The sequence below is a fragment of the Pseudoliparis swirei genome, chromosome 3, assembly GCF_029220125.1.
Source record: "Pseudoliparis swirei isolate HS2019 ecotype Mariana Trench chromosome 3, NWPU_hadal_v1, whole genome shotgun sequence".
Classification (NCBI taxonomy): domain Eukaryota; kingdom Metazoa; phylum Chordata; class Actinopteri; order Perciformes; family Liparidae; genus Pseudoliparis; species Pseudoliparis swirei.
Window position 1 is genome coordinate 5,573,897 of NC_079390.1, and position 18,655 is coordinate 5,592,551.

Genomic DNA, 18,655 nt, shown 5'->3' on the forward strand with positions numbered 1-18,655 from the left:
ATTTCATTTGGGTTTCTAGACCAGTGGTTCTCAAATGGGGGGAAGTGTACCGCTGGGGGTACCTGAAGGCACTCTAGGCCAAGGGCACTGGTTTTCAACCTTTTTTCAGTGATGTACCCCCTGTGAAATATTTTTTCAGCCAAGTACCCCCTAACTAGCCTCTGGTTAAATACACAGCGTTGTACCATCAGTGTCTGATTTAAGATATAATATATACAATTATATTTATGAACTTACACTTTTTCATGGATGAGAATTTTAAATATATTTGTTCATGTACCCTCTGGAGTGCCTTCACGTACCCCCAGGGGTACACGTACCCCCATTAGAGAACCACTGCTCTCGGGGTTACGTGAGATTGACTTTAAAAAAAAGAAATTTATAAGAAAATACTTTAGAAATGGTTATTTAATACATATTTAATAAAATATAAGTGTAAGTTCATAAACTGAATTGTATATATTGCATATCAAATCAGACACGGGTGGCAAAACAATGCGTATTACAGATTTTTTTCAACCCCAAATGCTTTGCACTGGTCAGGGGATACTCGGCTGAAAAATGTTTGAGAACAACAGTTCTGCACAATAGCGTTGCAGAAATACCACTTTCTAAATTTCAAATGGAGCGGCTGCTCCCAGCTTATCAACTGTCGGGCTGTTAAATCTGCTAAAAACAGATTGCCAATCGCATCAGAAATGTACACAAAAATAAATGTGTTTCAATACAGAAATTCAAAATGCAATACAACATGCCGTGTGTACGGATCACTTGTGGCAGCCAGCTCGTCTTGTTGCAGCAACAAGTGCAACTTCTCCACTAACGACAAAGAAGACCATCAAGAGAGGCGATTACAGATGATTCAACAAAGTGTCCATATATCAGAGGATTGTTATCCATCTCATCTTTCTATCTTTAAGATCAGTTGCTCCACATCAAACAACACGCACACACACACACGCCTGTAAAAGAGAGGCAGTGTTGATCTCAAAGGATCGGAGCCTCATTGAGCCACACTTGCTGGACTCCCCTCAGGAGAGAGATAAGCGTTGCCTCAGGCCGCACTGGGGTTCCTTCTCAGCAGGTGAAGAAATATACTCACACACACACACACACACACACAGGTGGAATATGATTCATATCTGCAAATATTCCTTTCTTTTGTTTTGCATTGACTTTGTTACACTGTTATAAGCAAATGTGGAGATGGTTGTGGATTTCAGGAGAGAAGCCAGCACACCCCCCCTCTCATCCTGTGACTCCGTCCCGTCCTGTGGAGTCCGTCCTACTGGGCTCATCTCCATCATGCCCAGACAGAGTGGGAGCTGAACATCTCCTCCATCTCCAAGAAGGCCCAGCAGAGGATGTTCTTCCTGAGGCAAGCAAAATTCAGCCTGCAGAGAGATGATGATACACGTACAGTTCCATCACTCCCACATCATCAGGTCCACATACTGCTCCTCCATCACTGCAGCCACAGCCAACATACAGCCAAAGCAAGGCGCAGCCCGCAGGCGCCGCAGGGCTCGCCGGCTGCAATCTCCTTCCTTCCCAGGTCCTTCCTCCACTCCCTGTCATGGCGGGCCAGGCCCACTTGTCGGGCTCCCTCCCTCCGCCCTCACTCCTGACCTCCTCCTCCTGAGGCTGCGCCCATCATATCCACGACCTCCCCTCCATCATGACCCATTTTTCTCCGCGGTCGGTGATAGTCACGACGGTGGGGGACGACTGGCTGTCACCCCCACTACTACCCTCTTTCTCCCACCTTCCTCTCCTCTCCTCTCCCTCTTTCCTTCCTCTCCTCCCTCCTCCCTTCCTCTTCTGATATTGCAACGGGCCGAGTTTGGCTCAATGCATAAAAAAAAAGAAATGATGGAAAATATGATTACAGGTACCTTTACGGTATATGATAATGCATTGTTAACAATCCTGCCTCTATTTCTCAGAGCAAGGACCGATCAGAAAGGATTCAAGAAGTGAGCTTTGATTTATTCAAAAAATCCACCAAAAAAGGAATGAGAACGCAGTTCCATCCATGTTGCCAGATGGGGTTCCTCGTATTACTTATATAGCAAATAAGATAGGAGGAAAAGAGGAAAGGAAAGAGGTTTAGAGGATGAAGACATTTTATGATGAAGACAAAGACAAAAGATGGAGAAGAAGCAGTGGAGATACACTGCAATGGGGATCAACCACTGTGGGAAAAGAAGGACGTGAGAAAACAGAAGACGGAGCAAGAACAGAGGGTGAATGTGCGCCGCGTTAGAGAAGAAGGTAGATAAAAGACGCGTGACAAAAGGAAGAGTAGGTGGAGGAAGAATATAAGACAGCCTTTGGCATAGACCCAGGGCTATAACGCACTAAGGGGGAGGAAGAAGAAAACACGATGTCTTTGAGGAGGAAAAAAAGCAGGTTAGCAGCAAAAGGATGGAAACTCTCTGAGATGAGGTGAGGAGTTTAGGGATGAAAAGAACAGAAGGTAGAACGGGTTAAGTGGGTGGACAAGTCAGTGGGACCGTGTCACAGGAGGCCGGGGGAATTCGACAGAACTCGATGTAAGACAAGACACAGCGGGTGGGGAAGAGAGCACACACACACACCCGTGAAGAATTAGGCTGAAGATTAATATCGTCGCTATTAGTCATTTCTCTTTTTTCGAAGGCACAAGATTGAAAACAGTGGTAGAAGAATCTCAATCCGATCCAGGGTGCTCTTGTCCAGCCCCGTTCTGTCAGAGCTCTCGGGCATCACAGCAGATTTTATTCGTTAACCTGACCGCAACAGCAGCGATCTTCTGACACCATCGCTGGCTGTACAGCTCCCTCTCTTTCAAGCCCTGAGACTGGCCGTGGCTCATGTAACGTAATACGCCGAGACCAGCGGTTCTCAAACTTTTTCTTTGGAGGAAGAAACATTTTAATGCCCCACCGCCCTAACAAAATGCTCTATGCTGACTTCTTATTGAAATCACTTTTTTTGACTCCTCCATCTGTGCTTTTTCAAATAATAGAATAAAGAAAATTGCAATCACTTTCAAATAAACCAAATGTGCTATCACTTTGTTAGAGCAATTTGAATAACGTTCTATATGTGCAAAAAGCAAAGAAATAGAGATTGGCTTTTGACAAAAATGCCAAGAATCAGGGCCGTCCCGTAACCTGTTAATGATGTCACGTAAATATGTACACAAAGGTACAGGCATTTCAACATGTATATTTATTAATGACTTAATTGTATGTCCTTATACTTTGAACTTGTGTAATATGTGAAGTTCTCAATAAATGTCTTTCTGCATTTCCTCCTGTCCCCCACCTGTAGTACCACTGCGCCCCACTAGAGGGGCGTGCCCCAAAGTTTGAGAACCACTGGCCCATCTACTTGTTTTAGCAGTTCATATGTGGCTTTTAAAATGGTCTCATAGTCATTATTTAATTTTTAATCCAATGGACTGGAAAGTAATATGTCTCAATCGCCATGCTTTCTGACTGCACTGCATCTTAAGCAACATTTTGTTGAGAGAAGTTTTCTTTTTTGGCATTTTTCAGTGGTGACATATTAATTTGTGTCTCATGACAATGAAAACACATGTTATTTTTAAAAGTTATCTTTGCCACTTTGATTCTCTTAAACGTTACCGACCTGTGTCAAAATTAAATTCTGTTTCTGTTTCTTCGCCCATCACATTTCAATCAAAAATTACAAAAGCAATGACAAAAGTGAGAGCTATGACATAAGTGAGAACCATCAGCACAGAAGTTTTTGTCTTTAATAGTAAACTCACAATCAATGATATAAAAAGCAAAACAAGGCCAGTGAAGCGTCCTTCACGGACATCGCTAAATTATGCAATGTGTTGAGGAGAAAAATCGAAAATCAATAAGTCATGAAAGTTAAATGAGCAAAGAGGAACACAAGTAGAGCCTCAACAACACCGTCTCTTCATGAGATATTTGCTTTGCAGCAACCAAAACTAATAATGACTTAAATTGACACAAAACATCAATCAAAGCTACTATAACTGGGGCGCGCAGTGTATTGTGTTGAATGGTGTTCCTGTTATTGTGTCCACCTCAAGTGTGTCGCTACTCTGTTATCGGTTCATTCGCTCCATTCTTCTGTACACCGGCCCAGCAAATTGAAATCGATGAGAGTTATTAGGCTTCGATCAGGTTTCTGTTTCTCATTCGATGTTGCCCCTAAACTAGACTGTATTTCATCATCAGTGTCTGAACAGATCCACGCTGAGCATATAGACGCAAAAATACATCGAGGTGTATACGTGCAAGCCAAACTTACACATTCCCTTTAAAATACTCGTGTCGGGGTGACTTTGGTTTGGTGCTGTTGCGCAAGATCCACTTTGAAATATTCCCTCTCTTTGATCTTCCTGCGTGTAGTTCAAGTTCAACATGTTGTTGCCACGTCGGCCGAGAAGGAAATCACATTGATGCATTTTAGCGCCGCGTCTACATGCAATCTAGTCGTCCATTCAAAAAGACGTCTTGAAAGCAAATGTGTGTGTGTGGTCAGAGATAACCAGGTGCTCACACACCAACTGTGCAAAGAGATCAGAGTCAGAATGAAAGCTTTCATGTGCGCCCAAGAGATACATTCACATTTACACACACCCACACACACACACAGCAGCTTATACACAGGTAGATATGCAAAAAAAACATAAACTGCTGCACTGTGACGCTAACCCCTGACCTGATGATTAAAAGGGATCACAGTGATGGTGCTGAGGGGTGGGAGAGAGTAAAAGCTGCTTACGAGCTGCAGCGTGACAAATCCACGCAAACACTCAGACATAAGCACAAAAACATGGTGGGCTGTTGTTGTTGTTTTTTTACATTAAATCCCCCGACATCTGCTGGTCAAAAAGCTTATTAAAAGCAGAGAAGCTTCTCTACCCACTCTCTTTTTTTGTACGGTGATGAGTGCTGCAGCCGGCCCAATGCTCACTTTAAGTTTACCGATGATTCACTTATCGTCAATCGTCTGAAAAATCGTGTGAAGCGTCTCGATCATTTTAAATACAGTCAAGAGGCTATAGAAGTCATTCATACGCGAAGAAAAGCAGAAGGACATCCACTGCAGATCGATGATGAGCTCAAATTTAAGGGCGAAACAGGTCGAATTTAGATTTTCTTTACACAAAGTCAACCGTTCACTAATATCTCAATTTCAATGCTTGACTCAACTTGACTCAAATCCCTGTTGGTGTCATTTCCAGGATTCCAGGATTCTCAGCTCAATGCCGTAGCAACACTGTGTGAAACTGCAGAGCCTCATCTTCAACGCGACACTCGCTAAACCCTTTCATCAGCCACCCAAAAGAGGAAGATCTGCGTAGTTTTCGGGGCCTGCCGTTTTCTTTGGAATCTGGGTCAAGTGAATGAAAATGACGGCGGCCGTTATCGACGTTAGTTTGGCTAATTAAAAATGGTGGGTTGGTGTGGGATGTCTGTTGCACCAGTGACGATCCTTTAAGGACAGTCACTGGTCCGCAGTGTTTTAACTTTACCCTCTTGGCTCAGCTCGCTTTGGACCTCAACCGAGGTGCTACCAAAAAAAGAAGGTCTATCAAGGTATTAGGGAACTCATTTCCCAAAAACCCTTAAAGAAAGAGTCGAGTTGAGTAGGCCCTGACTTAACAAATCCACCAAGAGTACATGAAGCAGCTTCACAAAGACGTTGGCTTGCTTCGCCTCCCATCTGCCAAATGCAGTTGCTACAACCAACAATTAACTGGTGTAAGCGGGAGGGAATAAAATAATAAAGTAGCCTAATTATTACTTCTACTTTAAATACCATTGTGAAGAGTCAAACCAGCCGACCGATAACAGTTGTGCCAGTATAAATGTCAGGCGGTGCACCGCTGAACTAAGCGCATATAAAACAGACCAACATGCATTTATATCCACAGCTTCTCTTCACGTGAGAACAAGGAGATGATGGGGTGACTATTCTGTTAATCGTGACACTAATGATGTCAGTGATGTTACTTCATCAATGACTTGATCTAACTCCAGTATTCTCACCAGTTCATTCATGCCGTCAGAGTTGTCTGTGTGTATTTCATTGCATCAACCTGCTCTATGCAATGCATTCCTATTACTTCTTGATACAGCCTCGCATTAATTGATTTCTCACGCCCTCACAAACCACTTGCCCAGCCGGGTCAAATAAAGCTGAACTTTGAAAATCAATGAATTCATGTCTGTTGGAACACTCTTGTATCAAACATATTTTTCTTGTACGAGTTGGTCAAACTAAGTTACATGGCATCACATTGACCTTACATCAATCTCATCTGGCTTCCCCAAACTCATAATATAACATTATGACTGCAAACTTTAAAATGGCTCAAGGCCAAATAAAATGACTTTGGCTTAGAGGATAAATCTGGTGTGTTGAAAGGAATCATTGCAATTGCTTTTAGGTTTCAGGGATTATCTTTGGTCTGTGTGTGTGTGTGTGTGTGTGTGAGAGCAGAAATCCACGTGAACGATGAGGTGGATTTTGCCATGTGACTGCAAATCACAACACTATGTACACTATCCCCTATCAGACAAGTAAAACAGTATAACAACAGGGTTTAGGTTGTGCTATTTCCATGTTGACCTTAGTTTCTGTGCACTTGTTTTTTTTTACACGCACAGAGAGAGAGAGGGATATAGAACTGACATAAAAATTATATTAAAAGTAGCCGAATGAAAATCAAAGAAAACTTTAAATGGCTGCTCCAGAAAAGGAAAAGCATTATAGATTGTCAATCAAATAAAAAAAGAAACATGACTAAGAGGCTGCAGGCACGCTGACAGCTCTGTGAGGCCATAGAAGGCCAAACTGCACTTTGAGCTAAATACCAACGTCAGCATGCTAACATTTGCAACTTAGCGAAAGAGTACGGCTCGGGCTGATGGGAATGTCATTGGTTTAGTCACTAGTATCTAATATTGTCAATCTGAAAGAAAGAAACATAACTAAGAGGCTGCAGTCACGCTAACAGCTCTGTGAGGCTATAAAAGGCTCAACTGGACTTTGAGCTAAATACCAACATTAGCATGCTAACGTTAGCAACTTAGCGAAAAAGCACAGCTGGGGTTGATGGGAATGTCATTGGTTTAGTCGTTAGTATCTGGTCCAATAACCAAATGCCGGATTATTTAAAACGTTGACGTGATGATGGTGCTTAATAAAAACTCAGAGCATCAACAAATCCGAACAATTGTGTTTTTAAAAGGCAATTCATCCAATTGTTGTCGAGACGGCTAACTCAAAACTTTAAACGTCAACTTTAGGGTGTCGCTGGGATCGTTAAAGTATTTAGGATGCATCACCTGGGGAACATAAATATCTGAACCCAATTCTGTAGCAATACATCGAGCAGTTGTCGATAGTTATATTTCAGTCTGGACCAAAGTGGCGGACAGATGGCCTCAGAGCCAACTCGCCGGCCTGGCTAATAAAACATGTGCTCTTTGATCAGAGAATCAGAGAACGAGAGAAATACAAAGAGACTGACCGATGAAAGACGTTTCTCCCAGGTAGCCTCTCCGTCTGAGTACCACCTCCAGGAACGTGTCCTCCTCGTCCACCACGTAGTACTCTTTCTCCAGAGAGATCCAGGACCAGTCCAGACGGAACTGCTTTCCCTTCAGCGTGTTCCCACCTGGACAAAAACACATAAATACATGCTTGTTGCTCTTGATCGTAAAAAAAATATCCTATTTTTTTGTTTTCTGCTATTTCATTTAGAAAAAACAAAAGTCTCTCTTACCTACCTAGATTGACAAAATGTGTGTCTTCTTCAACAACCCTTTGCAAGAATGAATATACCGTCTCTGTAAGTGCTCATTTTACTACCAACTGAGTTCAATATTCTGTGGCAATTACTGTAAAACTGTAATGCATTATTTTTATATACGTGCCCTCGAAATGTTCCCAAGACATCTGCCGCAGACTATTTTTTGATTCTTGAAAAAAGAACAATATAAAATTCTACCGTTCTATACCGTGTCCTGTGCTCTACAATTAAATTCAAATTAAACAGAGTCTTCGTCTTGCTCGTGCACATTTGATGCACGGCAGACAATCAGTGTTGCAAACGGCCGTGTTAGTGCCCACCGAGCTTACACAATCGCTGCTACTTCAACAAGCGGACGGGAAGGATGCGTCTTTGTGAGGCTAATTCACCCACCTGCAGGTGAAAGGAAGGAGTTCGAAAATAACTCAAAGAACATAATGAGACGGCATTGTAAAAGTAGAATAAAAGAAGTGAAGGAGGAAAGGAGGGATCTTTTTTCTCTGCTTTTGTATGGTGGTAAACAATGACTAAGTATGCATGGCATTCCTGTGAGTGCTATACTAAATGTCTGAGTGTGAGAGTGTGTGTGTGTGTATTTTACTGGCAGAAGAAAATGCAGAGGTAGAGGACTGTTTGCGCAAACGTAATATGTAGGTTAGAAAGGAAATCTCATTTAGTTCTATTGAGGACAATTTAAAAGCCGTTTGTTCTTTCAAGTCCTTTATGCTTCTAAAAAAACACTGGAGCAGTTAAAAACACACAGCAAAGCACTTCCCCTCCATCATCACAGAGGTCATACATGGCCGCCAAGCAGCATCCTTGTTCAAACCTCATTGTGCAAAACAAAAGGTGGTAATCCTGTTTCTAATCCTGCGTATTTAAAATAGTATTACCGTATCCCGATCAATAAAATATCACCATAAAATCGTGGAGATGATATCCTCCAAATCCTTAAGTACACAGGTTCAGCCCACTGTTAGAATACAGCTCGAACATGCCGACATGGTGCTAAAAAACACAGCAGAGGTTAAAAGTGTAACACTTTCTGGCTTGGCAGACGTAGCTACAACACGCCGAGTTGAGGAGACAGCGAATATATTCAGAGCTCATGTATCCTCCAAAAAGCCTGGAGGCCAAGTTCAGGCTCCACTTAGTGGTTGCTATTACTAAATTGCACACACACTTGCATGCGAGCACGCACACACACATAAAGGTGGAATATCATAGCTTGTGGGGTTGTGTGAAACAAATGTTAAAGTGTGTGAGTGTGATAGTGAATCCTTCATGAGGTCGCCTCTCTAATGGACTGAAGCTGGGGTAACAGCCGTGTCATTTAGATTAGAAACACCCCCTACCAGATGATGATGAATGCAGCATGAGCTGCCTGAGACCTTCGCGTGTCTGTGTTTCTGCATGTGTGTGTGTGTGTAACAGTCCTCCGGTGTGACCTCTCACTGCAAAGACAGTGAGGATCCGAGTCAGAGGGCTTCAGATTGTCTCATTCCTCCAGCCTGTCTAAAGAATAAAAGACTGACAATACAAAAAAAGAGCTTTGAAATCATCTTCAATAGAGCTAGATTCCCGTTAAAACCCTTTTTCAAAGGCTTTCCTGACAAAAAAACTCAACACAACACCCTGTTTTTTTTTAGAACCAATTAGGGAGCATAGTTTCTGCAGATAACATTTCAAGGATCAGGGCACTGAGAAATCTGCAACAACAGAAAAACTTTGATGCTACAGTGTTTATGCTGGTCTGGGATGTAGGAACTACTTGATAGTATACTAACTGACAATTATATGTTATAACAATAAAGGGTTAAATTATAAAAAGGCATGTTATCATATATATTCAGTATTGGAAGTGAACATGAACTTTGCATCATCTAAATTCTCTCTTTCAGCAATGACAGGTAGAGGACCAATTAGTAGTAAACTTGATCAATCAAGGAGTGAGCTCAACATCCAGATCTATGAGAGCTATGAGGGAATGAGTATCGGTTATTCCTTTAGGGGGCCAGAAACACAACTCTAAATGAATGATACTATTGTTATGGAATAATAAAAGATGTTAGAGCAAAAAAGACGAAGTACTTCTTCCACAGTAACCCACAACTTTTCTTGCTTAAAATAATATGTCGATCCTTGACCCCCTAAAAGCAGATATAAGGTACAATTATTTGTTCAAAACGAGAACACAACATTTGCTCCTGACCCTTTCATATCGTGCACCTGATAATCTGCTCTGAATGTGCCGAGAGACACAAGACGACAAGCTCACACTTCAGATTATTCAATTCAATTCAATTCAGTTTATTTGTAAAGCCCAATTTCACAAATTACAAATTTGTCTCGGAGTGCTTTACAATCTGTACACATCGACATCCCTGTCCCAAAACCTCACATCGGACCAGGAAAAACTCCCAAATAACCCTTCAGGGGGAAAAAAAGGGAAGAAACCTTCAGGAGAGCAACAGAGGAGGATCTGATTAAGAGTCAGGAAATAAAATATTAATATTAAAGTCAAACTTAAGTTGTAAAGTTATTTTTGTAAAGCAGAATCTGTCAGTGGAATTAATGATCTGAGTTAAATAAGAAAAAAGAGATATCTGAACATCGGTGATATTGAGCGCTGAAGATTAAAATGGAAACAAACCAACTGGAACAAAATGTTCATATAATAATGATATGGATAATGATGCCCACTGTAAGCACCACTTAAGTTTCTTCTTCGCACATAACCATCACCATTAGGGCCACTGATATGTCGTGAAGGTTACTGCATGTCACTAAGTGGAGTGTGAGCTAAATGTTATGACTAATTTTATGCCGTATGCTGTACTGTATGTTACATGCGTCACAGCCACGCAGTGAATGTGTATAGCCAACACACACACACACACACACACACACACACACACACACACACACACACACACACACACACACACACACACACACACACACACACACACACACACACACACACACACACACACACACACACACACACACACACACACACACACACACACACACACACACACACACACACACACATAAAAGGTGGGATATCATTCACATCTTGTGGGGATGTGTGAAAAAAAACTGTGTGTGAGTGCACTAGTGAGGTGTGGAGTGAAGGTCGCCTCTCTAATGGACTAATGCATGAGTAACAGCCGTGTCATTTAGATTAGAAACATCCTCCCAGATAATGAAAAATACAAAAATAGATATATTTACTGACTATCTTTTTATTCCAAACACATGAGATCAAGCTCTTAGCTACGGTCTTTAAAAAACAGCGCTGTCTTGACTTTTATTGTGTGTGTGTGTGTGTGTGCTGATTTGCATGTCTGAGACTTCAGATCCAAAATCAAAGGAAGTGTTTGACAGTGAGGCGATGCCGTCTGCTGCTCACTACATGTATTCTGCTGCCGGCGGAGCGGCCCTTCCCTCACCGTTACGTATCCATCCGCCTTCTTCTGTGCTCCTTTGAATCCCGGGTCCCCCATCATCTCCCGGCGCAACTGGCAACCAACAAACCCGACGATCTCTCGAACCATGACACACTTTAGAGAAGCACGGGGACTGGGAAGTAATCGCAAAATCTGCTCTTCGTTCGGTTGGCAGCGATTTTCCTTTTTCACAAAGCGAGAAGCACGTGAAGCGCTGCAACACCCTCGGAGCTGAAATAGACTACCAGCGGTACTTTTTTGTAGTAATAGCAGCCCACGCATCATCCATCTGACAGGAGGACCTCTCCGGTTAAATTGCGACGCTTGACAGAATACAAATATCCTACCTCAGGATGTTTCAATACCTTTTAGTTCTTTCTGACCGATGTGTACAAAACGTCGGGAGGCTTGCAAAGAGGACCACACACACACTGTGATGGGTTCAGCACTCAGCTGTGCCTTAAGCAGGGGTCATACACGTTTTGAGAAATGGATTTCCAGGACTTTAAACCAATTTACATGACCAAAAATGTTTTGGAAATCTCGGTGTGGACATGAAAAAGTGAGAGAATTTAGTGTTTAAACTAACAATGAGGATTTGAAAGCAAACAGTATGTAACCTTAAATGACACAAATAAATGGGAATAAACATTTATGTATTTTCGGTTAAGGTGCGTTCACTTGCAGAGTATGAGAGTGTATGCCGGCATATATTTTGAGTGTCATTCTTTTAAAAAGCATATTCATGATTTTAAACTCAGCATAAATGCACGAATATGAATATAACAGATTTCCATGATTTGGGGGATTTTTTCCCCCAGGACTTTTCCATCCAGGCCTGGAAATAACCATTTACAAATTCCAAACTGTAAAACCACATTTCCATAACAAAACACTTTTTTTGAAATCTTGGAGTGTACATAAAAAAGTGAGAACATTTAGCAATTAAACTAACAATGAGAATTTCAAAGCATACAGTATATAACCATAAATGACACAAATGAATGAAAGACAATAGTTATTTTCGGTTAAGGTGCGTTCACTTGCAGCGTGAAAAATACGCGCTGAGTATGAGAAAAAAGTTTGGACCGTCATTTTTTTTAAAGCATATATATTATTTAAAACTCATCATAAATGCAAGAATATTTTTGAGATTTTCATTCCCCCCGGGACATGTCCAGGCCTGGAAATAACCATTTTCAAATTCCATGACTTTTCCAGGTGACCGTACGAACCCTGTTAAGTGTGTGTGTGTGTGTGTGTGTGTGTGTGTGTGTGTGTGTCTGTCTGACTGGTCATCTTACAGGTCTTTCAGCAGCACCCTGATACATCGTCTGTGCCCGTGTGTATTACATGTGTGTATCCAGTACATTTGCACTTTTCTTTGCTCCAAGGCAAATCGGCATGATAGTGGAAATCTCCCGAGGCGTGGCCAGATATATCGGTAGGCTGACCAGGAATTCACGGCCCTGGGCGCACACACACACACGAGTATTTAAAATGCCGCTCAACTCGAGGTCAAGCTGAAGCCAACGCTCGTGAGCTTTCTCCGCTGCTAACTTAGCGGGATCGTGAGCAGTTCAACCGTCGGACTGGCGATGAACTCATTATTTCCAACTAGTCGCAGACGTCTTGACCAATCACATCTCAGGACGTCAACATAAACTAAAGGGAAGGACGAATCGGACGCAGCATATGTAATGGTGTCTCTGCGTGGTGTGCCTTTGGGCAACACAGGAAGTGAAGGGCACCTTCATTACCCCCCCCCCCACCCATCAACCATCCTTAACCCTCCTGTTACCTTTGGGTCAATTTGACCCCATTCAATGTTTAATGTCGGTGTTCTTTCGGGTCAATTTGACCCCAGGCTGTTTTTCACTGTGTCAAACATATAAGAAATATCAACTTTTTAAAATATTTAAAGGGCTATTTAGGTAGTCAACAAACAAACATAAAGTACCTCACACTTAAACTTGGGAAACAATATTAATTCTAATAATTTTCTGGAGGTTTTAATTGCTGGGGTCAAATTGACCCAGAGGGTAAAATATGTTAGTAAATGTAAAGGTAACAGGAGGGTTAAACATTGAATGGGATCAAATTGACCCTAAAGGTAACAGGAGGGTTAAACATTGAATGGGGTCAAATTGACCCTAAGGCAACAGGAGGGTTAAAGAGATAAAAGTTGCATGCAACAGAGTCATGTTTTCCTCCCTCCACTCCATAGTGGTGAGGCATGACTGCGCTGCAGAAACACCTGAAGCGACCCTGGCACATGAAACCATAGGAAACTGACTTCTGGGGCAGAGGATCCTCACTCCTTTGAAGTTTTTGTGGTACTCTTAATAAGCGTGAGTTTTTTAATTTTTTTTACTGATGTCTACAAAGACAGCCGTATACGACCCTGGGCATCGCCGAAAGGAAGAAGGCTTCGGGGACCGAGAAAGGGTGGAGCCTTGAGCTGTGCGTCTGCAGACGAGTGTGTCGTCGTACGCCTGTTTCGGTGCGTAAACGCCCGCATGTCTCCGTGTGTGCCGAGTGTGTGATGAAATGTCTCCTGCAGGATATTTTTGTGCTCATCACAGAACTCCAGCGCGCCGATCACTCCAGCAAGTCTCCCCGTGCCACTAATATAATATTTAATAGAGGAATGAGTTTAATGCATCTCGGGATGGTTGCCGGCTCTCTTGAGAGTCGACTGTGTCTGAGCACAGAGATTAAAAAAAGCTACAAACTGAAATATCTGTAATAGATTCTCCTTCCCACTTCCCCTCCCCCCTCCCCCCCACTCATTTCCCTCATTAAAACAACATTTTATTTTGCCAGAAAATGTTGATATATACTTTAACTGTATTTTTTTTTAATGACAATGTGAACAGAAAAATGCTAATAAAATCTCACTTTACATTTTCATATGATTTAATTACACATTAACCCTCCTGTTACATTTAGGGTCAATTTGACCCCATTCAATGTTTAATGTCGGTGTTCTTTGGGGTCAATTTGACCCCAGGCTGTTTTTCACTGTGTCAAACATATAAGAAATATCAACTTTTTTATATATTTAAAGGGCTATTTAGGTAGTCAACAAACAAACATAAAGTACCTCACACTTAAACTTGGGAAACAATATTAATTCTAATAATTTTCTGGAGGTTTTAATTGCTGGGGTCAAATTGACCCCGAGGGTAAAATATGTGAGTGAATGTAAAGGTAACAGGAGGGTTAAAAGGTTGAGATCCATCTAAAATCATACACCAGGAAAACAAGATGGCCAAAGAACAGTGATGGAGAGTTTATATGAATTTTGTATAGAAAAAGACATGCTGACAATTTTATGACAAAAACGTACTCCGAAGATAAAGAGTCAAGACAAAATGTAAATCAGAACATTTCCGTTGCTAAAATAAATGATCTGGCTTTTTTGTTTACTCTTGAGATTAGGGTGTTTGGTCACGCTCGTGTGTTTACACATGGAGCGTCAGCTGTCGAGCATCGAGAGATGCAAAATCAAAGATGATTAACATGATGGAAAAATAAAAAGTCTCTTAAACAAGTCTCACACTCATCTCCATCGCTCTAATTAGATGCGGATCATCGCAACTGACATTCGCAACTGCGGAGGTTGCTGTAATCCTACAACAGAGAGATCCGTCAGCACCGGCGCTGACACGCCAACACGGCGGGCGGGCGCAGACGGCAGGAAAAGACAGCGAGGACGTGACAGCGAAACCCAATTCTGATGCCCGAGACGCAATAAACCCACCGCATACTTTGAGATTACGCTCAGCGAAGATAGGAGGGCAAATATTAAGAGTGTAGCTCGAGGCGGAGAAGAGGACTCGCCGATAGGCGGTGAGACGAGAACGAAATATATCATGAACATGGGAGTAAAAGACTGAATGAGCCACGTGCGACGAGATGTAACCGCGAGGTTGGTCCTCGGAGAAGTGAGTGACAGTAAATTCCTGAATGCAGACAGATAAAGAAAACATCCTCTCCTCAAGCCAGCCGACGTGTTAGTGTGTGTGTGTGTGTGTGGTCCTGATCTGTAAACTTTGCTGAACATGTTGACAACACAAAATGGATTAACCTCAATTTGTGGCCACGGCGACAGTCAGTTTAAGCCTGTAATTGATTTTTTTTGAAAGGATCTTTTATATATCACCTTCAAAAGCAGGTGAGACGTATTATTAAAGAGGATTGGAAAAAATAATTGCACGTGGAAAAAAATGAAAGAATATAGCTTTTTTTCAATTTCAAAAATTCCAAGAACTCCTGCAACGTGAAACGGGATTATCCCATTTACATTCAGAATGTTATGGATGACTTTTAACTTCTTTGCCAAGACGTAATCAAAATCTGTCGTCTCTTCGACGATGGAGTTTAAAGAGTTTGAAAGCCATTATAGGAGCCATTTGAAAAATCGACTGCTGAATGCTTTATAAATAATTCGCCGCGCTTATCGTTCAAGAGAAGAGGGAAGCACGGGGCCTTTAAAAGAGAGGTCACACAGATCCACACCCAATCACACACCACGCACAAACCAAACGGATCATGAAGAACCCGCGCCTTTGCAGTGTCTTTTGTGTTTTGTCATATTCAAGAGATATTTGTTAAAATCGAAGGATATTCAATGCGTTATGGAACCCGTATGGACACGATGGGGATAGAGAGGCTGCAGGTGATGTGTTCGGGGACATATTGTATAAAAGCAGCGGTAGTTCATGGTTGCTATCGTGCAAGAGGGGTGAAGATGGGATGAAAGCAGGGTAGGAAATGTACATATTCTTTAGGGGGCAGTTCTTGCCCCCACTGACTGACCTCCAGGGGCATTTAAAAAGAAATTGGGGGCACTTTTTGAAACTTGTGAAATAACATTTAACCGTTGTTCAAAAATAATAAATATACTTATTTAAGCTTACAGTATATGAGCAATTGTCATAAAATGGCAATAATAAGTCTATTAGGCAGTAGTCTACAGATTCAAAGTGTTTTCTTAGATTCGTTCAACAAAAAACAGACAATCATATTCAATGTTATTCTAATTTATTTGTGGTTATTTATTGTTATTAAATTTTTTAAACAACTGTTAACAATTATAACTGATTTCTTTTTTTTATAATTAAAAATGATATTTATTGATTTTTGTGTGTGTACCTACCTAGTACAGGTAACACAGATATAAGACACACACAACAAAGAACAAACAAAATGCTATTAAATTATTGAAATTATGGGGGCATTTTTTGCCCGTCTTCTCGTGAGATCAGGGGCAACATTATATTTCTTAGGGGCAGTTTTGCCCTCTGCCCTCGTGTTTTTCCGACGCTTAATGAAAGGATTCTATTGTAACCATCAACTTGTTTGTAGTGGGAGGAGAAACATCCTGGATGAGCAGAGAGACTAAATATGCAGGTCTTATTCAGCCTTCTCCGAAAACATCTTTCTGTATTGAAGTGTAACTAAATAAAAATGACAAACAATGTCTTTGTATTTTAAGAAGCTGGGTGCTGTCAGATATAAACATAACATTCACCCCCTCAGTGGAATCCAGCTGTGCACCACTTCTGTGATAGATATCTCAAAAATGTGGAAAATAAAGATGCAAACTCTCTGCACTGCTCGAGTGAAGTGAGACAATGTGTGCTCTTGTAAATTCCAATGAACTGAACGAATAGATTATTATTCGATCAGTCAATTGACTGAAAGTGATCGGCAAGTCGTAGCTTCTCAAATGTGAGGATTGAGGATTCGCTCTTCTTCGTTTGTTTTATTTATGTTAGTATATGTAGGTTTTTTTGATAAAACATGTTGCCAGTTTTACAGAGAGAAAAAAATTGGCAGACCAATCACTAGTAGAAATAATCATTAGTCTGAGATCAACTTTTAGCATTTTCTTTTACATGATTCTTTTCAATCTTCTCCATTGTCATTTTTCTTGTTTTACTCCATTATAACTGTCAATTTCCCAATAAAAAGCCTGGGAAAGCAGCCATGTTGCAGCCCATTACCGTTAACTACGGTGCTCCCAGCGGGTTTTAACCTGTGACAGAAGGTTCTTCCTGCCACTCCTCCCCTGTAGATGAGCCTGTAATAGGGCCACGTAATTACCAGCGGCTGCCTCGGAGCTCTGCCCAGCTCAGACGCCCGGGGCTCTCATTACCCACAATGCTGCCTGGGCTTTGAAATATCAAACGCCTCTTTGTGCTGGAAGCCCCACCGGCCCTTAGCCTACAGCTACTCCTCTGTGCTCTGCTGTGCATGCATTGTGAGGGATTATGTGCGTGAGCTTCTACCCCCAATGCACATCTGGATTAGTGTACCTGTTTACATGAATATAATGTTTCGCGTAATGCTCACTTCCTGTAAAATAAAGGCGTGTGGACACGGAGGAGTTGATTTGGCGGGATTTTAAAAAGGGAGGATAAAACTGAGAAGAATACTTTTCACTTTGTTGTACTTGCTGTGAATCGCCCTCGTGTTGCCTTGATGTTAATATGGTTTTATCTGGAATAAGAGGCACAACCCTCTCGGAATAGGATGCCCAAGTGTAACACCCTGTTCTGTTTCTCCTGTGTTCCGTGTCTCCTATGTCTCCTCTGTGTCTTCTCTGTCTTGATTGTTTAATTCCCTGCACCTGCCCTCAGCCACTCTTGTCTCGTTACTGTCTGATGTCGTACACCTGTGTTTCCCCCCCTATATATTGTGTCAGTCTTTCCCTTGTCTGCTGTCGGATTGTCGTCTCTAGTTCTGTCTTTTTCCCATCGTCCTGTCAGTGTTCCTGGTTCTGCCTGTTTGACCCTGCCTGCCCTGAACCTGGATTCTCTGCCTGCCCCTTTTGGACCTTGTTTTTTGTAAACTGTTTTACCTCATTAAAGAGTGCTTTTTTTGGTTGTTATTCATATTGAGTCCAGCCTGTCTCTGCGCCTGAGCCTCACCCCGTCACTAGAACCTGACACCAAGTGCATCCAGTAAACCTATAGATTGATTATTTAAACTCAAGTACGTCAATTACAGAGCTCAGAACTCTTTTAAATGCCACAGGCCTTTATATTCAAGCCAACAGCATAGAAAAATACTACATACATAAGCAGGGACGATCAATTAGTCAACGTTTCTCCTTGAATGAGCATAAAGGAACCGTTACTCGTCTACACATTAGCACTTCCTCCAAAGTCCATTAACAACACGGGATGAAAAGTGCAAGGCTATATCACAAAACTATTTAGTTTGAGTTTTTTAGCCAAACATTGCGCAATACATGGTATTCTTCTTGTGCACTGTGGATGTCAATTTTTGGAGGTTGATGGTTACGGCATTGGTTTTAAACTTGGAGGAGATAATCAACTAAAGTTATCTATGATGTAAAAGTTACATTCTAAAA

At 41.7% G+C, this 18,655-nt stretch overlaps 1 protein-coding gene across 1 annotated transcript in view; it reads right to left on the reverse strand.

Moving 5' to 3' along the window:
- LOC130211581 (FRAS1-related extracellular matrix protein 2-like) overlaps positions 1–18,655 on the reverse strand; it is a 72,018-nt gene that overhangs the window by 43,766 nt on the left and 9,597 nt on the right. Inside the window, exon 3 of the mRNA XM_056442420.1 lies at positions 7,532–7,678. Coding sequence (XP_056298395.1) covers positions 7,532–7,678 — 147 coding nt within the window. The remainder of the gene's footprint in view (positions 1–7,531; positions 7,679–18,655) is intronic.